The sequence below is a fragment of the Myotis lucifugus genome, unplaced genomic scaffold (genome assembly GCF_000147115.1).
Source record: "Myotis lucifugus unplaced genomic scaffold, Myoluc2.0 scaffold_1281, whole genome shotgun sequence".
Taxonomy (NCBI): domain Eukaryota; kingdom Metazoa; phylum Chordata; class Mammalia; order Chiroptera; family Vespertilionidae; genus Myotis; species Myotis lucifugus.
The window spans coordinates 15,529-27,227 of record NW_005872329.1 but is presented as its reverse complement, the minus strand read 5'-3'; the positions used below and the strand labels follow the sequence as shown (position 1 = coordinate 27,227).

General features: G+C 46.2%; 1 protein-coding gene across 1 annotated transcript in view; it reads right to left on the bottom strand.

The window, feature by feature from the left end:
* LOC102432618 (rho GTPase-activating protein 44-like) overlaps positions 1-11,699 on the bottom strand; it is a 59,436-nt gene that overhangs the window by 38,563 nt on the left and 9,174 nt on the right. Inside the window, 3 exon segments of the mRNA XM_023748335.1 lie at positions 8,819-8,946; positions 9,395-9,476; positions 11,280-11,348. Coding sequence (XP_023604103.1) covers positions 8,819-8,946; positions 9,395-9,476; positions 11,280-11,348 — 279 coding nt within the window.

Genomic DNA, 11,699 nt, shown 5'->3' with positions numbered 1-11,699 from the left:
GTGCACTCCCACAGTGGGAGCGCCGCTCCAGCTGACAGATGGGCACCAGATGCCGGGCTCATGGCTGGTGAGTGTAGCTGTGGTGGCACGAGGCTCTCCCACCTCCTTGGCAGCACTACCGTGGCAGCGGTAGGCATAGCAGGGCCGGGATGAGTGGGAGTGGCACGGTGCCTGGCCAGGGCTCGGGCTCCTCCCCAGCTGCCTGCTGCCTGGCCTATAGGGATCAGGCCAAAACCGGCAGTCCAACATCCCCCAAGAAGTCCCAGATTGCAAGAGGGTGCAAGCCAGGTTGAGGGACCCCACCGGTGCACAAATCCATGCACCAGGTCTCTAATTGGTGTATAAGAAAGCTGTCAATGTTTGGGTGTTGACTTTGTATCCTGCTACATTGCCAAATTCATTTATTAAATCTAGTAGTTTTTTGGTGGAGTCTTTAGGGTTTTCTATATACAATATCATGTCATCTGCGAATAATGAGTTTTATTTCCTCCTTTCCAATGTGAATGCCTTTTATTTTTTCTTCCTGTCTAATCGCGATGGCTAGCACTTCCAGTACTATGTTGAACAGGAGAGCTGAAAGTGGGAATGCCCGTCTTGCTCCTGTTCTTAGGGGAAATGCTTTTATTTTATTTTTTATGCAAGGCAAATATCTTTACTCCTTTGGGAGGGTGCACACACACACGATCTGGGAGCACATGCACACTGAGAGGGTGGTCTGTTTGGGCTTTTATGCCTGATGAACATCATCTGTTTCTCACTCTTGATTGGAAGAGCTTAGGCTCACACTCTTGCACAATTGGCTAATTTAAAGGAAGGGGCTGACCTTTGCTGTTTCAAAATGGCAGCCCCCCAGGGAAGCTGCAAGTCACGGGAGCCAAAATGGTGGCTGCCAAGTCATATGACCCAAATGGTGGCTGCCTAAACTCCCTTCTGTGACAGAAAAAATTACTTGCTTATTCTCACAATTCCCCCCTTTTCTCATTTAACTCTTTTCTTCAAACTCGGTTAACATTTGTTGACTTTCATGCTCTGCAGTGTCTAGGAGAAGATTATTTTGCTACTAGAGGCCCGATGCATGAAATTTGTGCAAGGGCCTTGGCCCCAGCCCCCACCCACCACCACCACTGTGGCCCCCACATGCCGTGGCTGTGGCCAGGGTCCTCTGCTGCCTCTGTCTTGGCCCCCGCCCACTGCGGATTTGTCTGGAAGGAAGGACGTCTGGTCTAATTAGCATATTACGCTTCTATTATTATAGATTTGGTCAATGGGGTTTTGATTACCCTTTCGATAAGACCCCTCATACATAAGGTGATACAACATCCCATTACTGTAACTCCTAACCTGATTGATTATCAAAGAGGAGAATATGGATACCATCATTACCTTCCATTCTCTGAACCACTGCTCTAGTAAATTGGAGAAAGGATCCTCAGTTCCAGGATTCTCAGCTAACTCATTAACTAAAGCTGCTAGTCCCTGTAGGGCCTTAGTGATGATTCCATCTGGAGCTGTGTTGTTGGGGATGAATGTACAACACTGGCCTAGGGGAAATGCTTTTAGATGTTGCCCACTGAGTATGATGTTGGCTGTAGGTTTGTCATATATGGCCTTTATCATGTTGAGATGTGCTCCTTCTATTCCCTGAGAGTTTATTTTTTAATCAAAAATGGGTGTTGGATTTTGTCGAATGCTTTTTCTGCATTTATTGATAAGATCATGTGATTTTTGTCTTTCAATTTGTTTATGTGATGTATCACATTTATTGATTTGCGAATATTGTACCAGCCTTGCATCCCTGGGATAAATCCCATTTGGTCATGGAGAATGATCTTTCTAATATATTGCTAGATCTGATTTGCTAATATCTTGTTGAATATTTTAGCATCTAAGTTTATCAGGGATATTGGCCTGTAATTCCCTTTCTTTGTAGTGTCTTTATTTGCTTTTAGAATTAAGATAACGCTGGACTCATAAAAAGAGCTAGGAAATGTTCCTTCCTCTTGGATTTTTGGAATAGTTGGGGAGTATAGGTGTTAGTTCTTCTTTGAATGTTTGGTAAAAGTCACCTGTGAAGCCATCCGGACTCGGGCTTTTGTTTGCTGGGAGTTTTTTTTATTATTGCTTCTATTTCATCAGTTGTTATTGGCCTATTCAGGTTTTCTTATTCCTCCTGATTTAGCTTTGGGAGATTATATTTTTCTGGGAATTTATCCATTTCATTCACATTGTCCAGCTTGTTGGCATATAGTTGTTCATAGCACTTTCTTATAATCCTTTATATTTTGGTGGTGTCGGTGGTTACTTCTCTGCTTTCATTTCTGATTTTATTTATTTGAGTCCTCTGTTTCTTGATGAGTCTGGCTAGTGACTCATCAATCTTGTTTATCTTTTCAAAGAACTAGTTCTTGCTTTCACTGATTTTTTGTATTGCTTTTTAAAGTCTCTATGTCAGGGGTCCTCAAACTATGGCCCACGGGCCACATGCAAATACAAATATTGTATTTGTTCCCGTTTTGTTTTTTTTACTTCAAAATAAGATATGTGCAGAGTGCATAGGAATTTGTTCATAGTTTTTGTTTGTTTGTTTGTTTTTTTTCATAGTTGTTTTTAAAACTATAGTCCGGCCCTCCAACGGTCTGAGGGACAGTGAACTGGCCCCGTTTAAAAAGTTTGAGGACCCCTGCTCTATGTCATTTATTTCTGCTCTCATCTTTATTATTTCCTTCCTGCTACTTATTCTGGGCTTTTCTTGTTCTCTTTCTAGTTCTTTAAGTTGTAGGGTTAATTTTTCTTGTTTTTTGAGGTAGGCCTATAGTGCTATGAACTTCCCTCTCAAGACTGCTTTAGCTATGTCCCAGAGATTTGGGGTTGTTGTGTGTTCATTTTCATTTGTTTCCAGAAAGTTTTTCATTTCTTTCTTGATTTCACTGGTAACCCATTCATTCCATATAATAAAAGCCTAATATGCAAATTGTCCCCTTGACTGAGAGTTCGACTGGGAGTTCAACTGCTCGCTGTGATGTGTGCTGACCACGAGGGGGTGGTGCAGAACATGGCAGGCGTCAGCGACATGACGCTGGCAGTGGGCGGCAGTGGAGGTGCTGCTGGCCCTGATGGGCCCCAACAAGGGTGGTAATGCGGTGGGATGGCGGAGCAGGTGAGCAGGTAGCACCAGGCCAAGGTGGGAGCCCTGCAGATGGGGGGCAGGGCCACCGCCCGGCTCCCAGGCATTGAGGGAGCCAGGTGGGAGCCCGATTGCCCTACAGACAGCAACCAGCGGTGGGGGTGGGGGGCAGGGCTTGCTGTCTGGCTCCCAGGCACTGAGGGAGCTGGGCGGGGGGCCGATGACTCAGGTGGAGGGGTGCGCATGGGGGCCCAGGGGCCCAGGTGCTGCCCAGGACCCAGAGGTCAGCTGGGACCTGCCCTTCCACGCCAGACGTTTGCACTGATTGCCGGCCAGGCCTAGGGACCGAACCCATGCACGAATTTTGTGCACCAGGCCTCTAGTCCTATATAATAAAATCCTAATATGCAAATTATCCCCTCAACCAGTTCAACAGAGAGTTTGACCAGGGGGCAGGGCCAGCAGGCCAACTGCCCACAGCCCCTCCCTCTGGCCGGCCCGATCGGGGTGGGCCAGCCAGACCCCATCTATGCACAGATTCGTGCACTGGGCCTCTAGTTGTTTAATAACATGCAAATTAGCCTCCATGTGTTTGAATGTTTTTGAGTTTTTTTACTGTAGTTGATTTCTAATTTCATTCCACTGTGATCTGAGAAGATGCTTGATATGATTTCAATTTTCTTCAACTTGTAGAGACTTGTTTTGTGTCCTAACACGTGGTCTATCTCTGTGAATAATCCATGTGCACTTGAGAAGAATTTATATTCTGCAGCTTTGGGGTGAAATATTCTATAAATGTCCATTAAATCCATATGATCCAGTGTGTCCTTTAGAATCACTGTTTCCTTGTTAAATTTTTGTCTGTAAGATCTATCCAGTGAAGTCACAGGGGTGTTAAAGTCCCCTACTATGACTGTGTTGTTGTCAATCTCTCCCTTAAAGTCCTCTAGAAGTTTTTTAAAAATACATTTAGATGCTGCTATATTGGGTGCATATATGTTTATCAGGGATATATCCTCTTGCTGGATTGATCTCTTCAGTATTATGTACTCATCTTTGTTGTCTCTTGTGATGGCCTTCATTTTGAAGTCTGTTTTATTGGATATTAGTATTGCTACCCCAGCTTTTGTTTCTTTTCAATTTTCAATGTAAAACTTTTTTCCATCCCTTTACACTCATCCAGTGTGAGTCTTTTGTTCTGAGGTGGGTCTCTTGTAGACAGCATATAATTGGGTCATGTTTTTGTATCCATTCAGCTACCCTATGCCTTTTGATTGGAGCACTTAATCCATTTACAGTTAGGGTTATTATTGATGGGTACTTATTTATTGCCATTTTAATTCTGTATGCCTAGGTTTGTCTCTCTGTTTCTTCTCATTACAGCAGTCCCTTTAGCATTTTTTGTAATGCTAGCTTGGTGGTGATGAACTCCTTTAGTCTTTCTTTGTCTGGGAAGCTCTTTATTTGACCATCTATTTTTAATGATAGCCTTGCTGGATATAGTAACCTTGGTTTCAGATCCTTGCTTTCCATTACCTTCAGTATTCATTCCCTTCTGGTCTGTAGAGTTTAAGATGAGAAATCAGGTGTCAGCCTTATGGGAGTGTAGGTAACAGTTTGCTTTTCTCTTGCTGCCTTTAAGATTCTCTCTTTGTCTTTAATTTTGGCATTTTAATTATGATGTGTCTGGGCATGGGCCTGTTTGGGTTCTTCTTGCTGGGGGTTCTCGGTGCCTCCTGAATTTGTGTGACTTTTCCTTCACCAGGTTAGGGAAGTTTTCTGCCATTATTTCTTCAAACACATTCTCTATCCCTTTTCCCCTTTCTGCCTCTTCTGGCTCTCCTGCTATGCAAATATTGCAACATTCATGTTGTCCCACAGCTCTCTTAAGATGTCCTCCTGTTTCTTAATTGTTTTTCTTTTTCGGTCTCTAATCGAGTGATTTTTTTCAACTCTTGTCTTCTAATTCACTGATTGGATCCTCAGTTTCCCCTAATCTGCTGTGTATTTCTTCCAATGTGTTCTTTATTTGTGCTACGTCATTCTTTATTTCTGTTTTCATAGTTACTATATCTTTTTTCATGCTGTTGAGCATCTTTACCATAATTATTCTGAATTCTATATCAGATAAATTTCTGATCTCCATTCCATCTCTCTCTTCTGGAGAATTCTCTTGTTCTTTTATTTGGGGGTTCTTTGTCTCCTCATTTTGGCTACCTGTTTGGATTTGTGAATATGTATTAGGTAAATCTGCTATGACTCCCAGTCTCTCGTGCAGGACAGTGTCAGAGGCTGTTTCTGTCTAATTAGATCAGGCAAAGACTCAAAGCCTCCAGAGACTGCCTCTGCTTGCAGACTGTAGGATTTAGTCTTGAATTGCCCTCAGGCAATCATCCACTAGTGTGAATAGAGTTTTTCCTAACAGGGTGGGGTGATTGCTTCTGCTTGGAGGCTAATTATTATCATCAGTCTCTTAATGGGCCTCAGCAACTCCACTCCTTGGGGCAAGGTGTTTTCCAATAGGGTAGGTCAGCTGTCTTTCCCCCAGGCAAAACCACCTACTTAGCAATTGTCAGTCTCTACGTGGTCTCCACTTTCTGTCCTCAGTTATCAGGGTTCTCTCCAGTGAGTCTTCAGATGATTATTCAGGGAGTTTTTCTGTATTTGAGTTGTAATTCCAGTTTGGTCCTAGGAACATGTTCATGCAGCATCCACTTACTCTGCTGCCATTTTTAATTTCTCCAGGGATATACTTTTAGATCCAAATGAAGCCTGTGTCCTCAGGGTAAGGTAGACGGGATGGTGTTTGAGGGAGGCATGCTCCCTTCAGCCCTTCATGTTCTGTTCTCAGAGTTACTTTAAAAAAAATACATTTTTATTGATTTCAGAGAGGAAGGGAGAGGGAAAGAGAGAGAGAAACATCAATGATGAGAGAGAATCATTGATCAGTTGCCTCCTGGATGCCCCATACCGGGGATCGAGCTCGAAACCCAGGCATATGCCTTGACTAGGAATTGAACCATGACCTCCTTGTTCATAGGTCGACCCTCAACCACTGAGCCATGCTGGTGTGGCATCAGAGTTATTTTTGAATTGCTGTCATCCTTTTCAAGTGAAACCCCTACCTTCTGTGAAGTTAACGTGAACTAGGAAGAGAAAGAGAAGAGGCCGGGGTAGGTGGAGAGGAGACACATGCAGGTCAGACTTGGAAAGGAACCCCAGGTCCCAGACAGGAAGTTGGACATGGGTTGAAGACCTTGTAGTTTCTATTTCACCTTCTCAGCTCCTGGCATTCTGTGATGCAGCCCTCCTGGCGGAGGCTCCTGGTGGAGGCTCCTGGCTACTTTACATGGAGGGTCCCCAATTCCCAAATTCCTTTAGGAGAAAATGTTCCTGGTCTGAGTTGGGGTCTGCTGAGGTCAGTCACTCCCTTCTTAGTATAGGCGGACAGATTCCCAGAGATCTCGGGCATACATGCGAGGAAGCTCCCAAACGTGTCTGGTTAGGGAGCAAGCGCAGCAGCCATGATGCAGACAGCAGCCGAAGCTCTCAGAAGAGGTAGGACCTGCTGGACACACACAGCCACGCAGGGAGAGAATCACACTCGGCAATGGACAGGCCAGGAGAAGGAAGCAGAGTCACCAAGCACAGCTTCAGCTTGACTATGTAACTGAGAAGACTGTTCCATTGAGAGACACAAAAACGGGAGGAGAACGTGACTGTTCACATAGTGAGTCCCGGAAAGGAGGAGTGGGTGGTGGTGCGGATGCAGACTCAGAAATGCTGAGTTATCTTAAGAAATTGGGAGCACAGAAAACAAACCCAAAGAGCTGAGGGAAGGAGCACGAGGCTGCGGCTGAGTGGAAACAGGACTTTACTCTGTTGAGGAAACCAGAGTGCAGTTGTTACTAACGTATCTGCTGATGCATAGTAGGGAAGGATTAAAGTGAGATAGTGAAGGTCTGACGTGAGGCAGAGAGGCCCAGGGTCAGGAGATGAGACAGGAGATGCCAGCTCACCTGACTTCTGTTCTTCAAAATCTAGTTTATACTTGTTAGAAATTTAAAGATATTGATAAATTATTTTACTTTTCGTATGTAATAATGTTATAGTTATATCTAAAAATATTCCTAATCTTCTGGAGAAACCTACTGCAGTATTATAGACGAGGTGATATAATGTCTGGGAGTGGCTTCAAAACACCCACAGCAGGGTGGGGGCAGGACGTGGAAGTGGCAATGGAACAGGGCTGACCCAAGCCAGGGGATGAGGCTGCTTATCTTAACATTAAGTTTTTCCACAATTAAAAAAAAAAAGATGGGAAGGAAAAGGCCCTCTATGAAACTGTGCCCCAGGGACTTACAGATCTTCTCATCTTGAATTGATAACATGAGAAAATGCCTGGCACTGAAAACTTAGTCAAAAGACACTTATTCTCTTTCCTTTTGAATGGCCAGCATCCAGAACAGCCTGACATAGAGGGAGCGGCCAGCATACCAAGTCAAGTCTCCTTTCATCACTGTTTATCCCCCCTTTACCTGTTCCTACCTCCTCCCAACCCCCTTCCCCTCTGACAGCTGTCAGTTTGTTCTCTGTATCTGAGTCTGTCCCCCCCCCAAAAAAAAAAATACATTTTTATTGATTTCAGAGAGAGGATGGGAGAGGGAGAGATAGAACCATCAATGATGAGAGAGAATTATTGATCAACTGCCTCCTGCACACTCCCTACTGGGGATTGAGCCTGCAACTGAGCATGTGCCCTGGCTGGGAATCGAGCCTGATTCATGGGTCGGCGCTCAACCAACTGAGCCCCAGTGGCCAGGCTCTATGAGTCTGTTTTTATTTTGTTTGCTAGTTTTTTTGTTCATTAGGTTCCACATGAGTGAAATCATCTGGTACTTGTCTTTCCATGAAAGACTTATTTCACTCAGCATAATGCTCTCCAGGTCCATCCATAAAAGGTAAGATTTCCTTCTTTTTTATGGCCAAGTAGTATTCCATTATGTAAATGTACCACAGATTTGTTATCCAGTCATTCACTGATGGATACCTGGGCTGCTTCCAAACCATGGCTATTGCAAATAACACTGCAGTGAACGTAGGGATGCATATATTCTAAAAGGTCTATTTTTAAAATTGGAACTTAGGAAGAAGACAAAGGAGGAGGAGGGGGAAGGGGAGTAGTAGGGAAGGAGGAGGAAAACAAAGGCAAAGCAACAGCAGCCGCCAAGACTCATATTAAACATGAAGAAGGTGCCCTCGCTAGTTTTTCTCAGTGGTTAGAGCGTTGGCCCTTGGACTGAAGGGTCCTGGGTTCGATTCTGGTCAAGGGCACATACCTTGGTAGCTGACCCGACCCCTGGCCCTGGTCAGGGTGCATGCGGGAGGCAACCAATCGATGTGTCTCTCCCCCTCCCTTCCACTCTCTCAATGGAAAAATATCCTTGGATGAGGATTAATAACAACAACAACAAACATGAAGAAGGAATGGCTGGACTGTGGCTGGACGTTCCTCACGGCCAGTGTTATCAGTCTCCCTGTGAAGGGACGGCTCATAGGCGAGAGCAGGACCCATCTGGGCTCTGCAGGAGAGAGGCTGTACCCCATGTTGCCATGTTTGATTTTGGGGGCCAGGTGGGGATGGTGCCAGGAGAGAAGATGCTGCCAGGGCTGGGGCTGGCCGTGCGGACCTACCTCCTCCTGCATCCCGCACTCTAGCAGCATCGTGACGCAGGCCTCGATGGGGAAGGCGATCTCCCGGCCGCTGATGGTGAGGTGCTCCTCCAGGGGCTTCCCGAAGGACGGCTTCTCCACCCAGGCCTCTGCGGGGGGTGCGGGGGATGCAAAAAGGAGGCCGTGAGGGGTGAGTGAAGGACGCCCTGCTGGACCATGTCTTTCCTCTTACACAGATTATCCTAAGACCATGAAAGACACGGAGGCCCCCCAGTTGAGCCTCCGTCCCTGCGGTTTAGGGTGACTGAGAGGACAGGGCAGGGTAGATGCTAACTGGCTGTGTGCAGGGCTGTGGGGCCTCCCGTAACAGGTAACACACACTTCCACTCACATCCACGGCCCCTCATCCCTGGGGACAGTGGGTCTGTGTGTGCTCGGCTTCACCGCAACTGGACCAGGCACCGGCCTGTGAAGTGCTGGCAGCCCATCGAACGTGACCCGTGGGGAGAGTGGAGGGTGAAGGGATGTAGGCCGGGGTGGCCTCTGGGAAGGCGAGCAGCCCAACCCTCCCTCCAGGTCACACAGATGTGCACTCACCCTGCTGTGCTTTTATCTGCGGCAGCACGGCCTGTAAGAGCGCCAGCGACTTCCTGTGGTACTCAGCTTGCACTTCTATGAGCTGAGAAGACACAAGAGCAGGCGTTACCCTTTTCCAAAGGCCTGGGAGCACAGGCTGCTGTGCCCTTGGGGCTCTCTGCCTGAAGGTGCTGGTTACTCTCAGGGAAGGGGGTGGAGCCCCTACTCCTTCCTCAATCACCCAAAACCATGGGCACACTTCCCCTTAGTCTCTGTAGCAACAGCCACAGTGGGAATGTGGGAGGTGGGAGAACCGTCCAGGTGAGGGGGACCCCAGAGCTGGAGCCCGACCTAGAGAGCTCGCCTTTCCTGCCATCTTACCGTACCAAGCACCCCCCAAAGCAAAAGGCAACACAGAGAGGCAAGATGATAGCAGAATATAAATGAAAACCACATTGAGAAATCCATTTGCCTATTAGAGCTAAAGGCCATTAACCAATGTGTGTGTGTGTGTGTGCATGCACACACACACACAAACACACACACACAACACATCTTGTTTTCTGCAAAGATATAACTGATCAGAAACTTGTGTCTTGACCCACAATCCTCTGCAAGGCCCCAGGGAGGTAAAATTGCTTTGGTTATAATGATATGGCTCCCGGAACAGTCCCTCCCAGCTATGTTGGCCATCCCACTGCTAAAACAGCTGCTGAACTGTGGCTAAGAGCCGAGGAAAACCTGTGAGCAATAGTTACTTCATTTATCTTCTGAACTCCTCCTTCCCCCTCAAAAACGGGGCATCTATGAGGGAAGGAGAATGACTCACAATTTAAACGCTTAGTGTGGAGGGTAGATACTATTGTTTCCAACTAAAAATAAAATGAATTTTTAGAAAATCAGAATATTGAAATAAATGGCATACAAATGACAATTAGGCAGCCTAATAATGCTTGCAATGTCAACATTTCATTAGTTTTAACAACCCTGAAGTTGAATATTACCTTCACCAACAAAAGCAATGGAGTGTACTTGAAAGTAAACTCCTTCAAAATAACTTTCTAGGTTGGAAGGAATGCATATCTGCTTTTTCAGGGTAGAGGACACGCCTCTGGACTTCTGTCCACTGATGGAAGTGCTGGAAGATGGCCGACAGCCCACAGCCATTCGCACACTTAGCCAAGCACCCTCAACCTCTCAGGATGCCCCCCCCGCCCGTTCCTTCTCTTTATCTTTCTTATCATCCCATCACTTCCCTATTTTTAATTTATACTTTTCTCAACTCAGATCCTGTTTCTCTCTCTTTAAACCTGCTTTCCTCAACGAGAAGAAGGTAAAGAGGTCACACCAATCATCGTTTACCTACCTGTCATCATCCCGGCAAAAATCCAGGTTAAACCCAATCTGTGCTGGGGGCGGGGTTACCATCTTCCCAGGTCCTTGTTTATGATACACCAGGGTTTTCAGGCTTGGCCCTACTTCCGTCTGGAAAATTCTTTGTGTATGGGCTGTTCTGTGCATTGCAGGATGCTTAGCAGCATCCCTGACCTCTACCCACTAGAAGCCAATAGCACCTCCCCCAAAGGTGGCAGCTAGAAATGTCCTCAGCCATTGCCAAATGTCTCCTGGAGGAGGCAGCAAAACCACCCCGGCCTGGGAGTCACTGCATAGGCCTCTGAGTTGCAATGACCTTCATGAATGAGGTTGCTTTTAGGGTTTTCTAGGGGGGGATCCATACAAGGAGAAAGAGAAGGCAGGGTTTTTTCACAGGTAGAACAGTCACATCCCGCTCTTTTCCATCACATGCTCAGCCACGGGGCCTCAGTCCCATGCCCACACTCCTTCCTGTCCACACCAGGACTCTTGCAAACGGACTGTAAGTTGTCTCACCTTCATGGACCCTTACCGTTTGGAAGTAGTTTGCATAGTCGATTTCTTTGGCCACAAAACTGTACATGTCAGCTGACAGCTGGTCCTGTGGAGGTAAAATGCACAACCAAAGTGAAATGATAGAGTGGCTAATGCATGGGTCCAGACCTCAGAGAAGAACAAGCCTTCACATTGTTCCATCTCATCTTTTCTTTTTTTAATATTTAAAAAATCTTTGTTTTTGAAAGTATTATGTATGTCCCTTATTCCCCCAATGACCCCTTCTAGCTCACTCCCACCCCCCTCCCCAGGTCCTCACCACCCTATTGTCTGTGTCCATAGGTTATGTATATATGCATACAAGCTCTTTGGTTGATCTCTTCCCACCCCCTCTCATCCCTGCCTTCCCTCTGAGGTTCAATCTCATCCTATATAATATCCTATATAATAAAAGGCT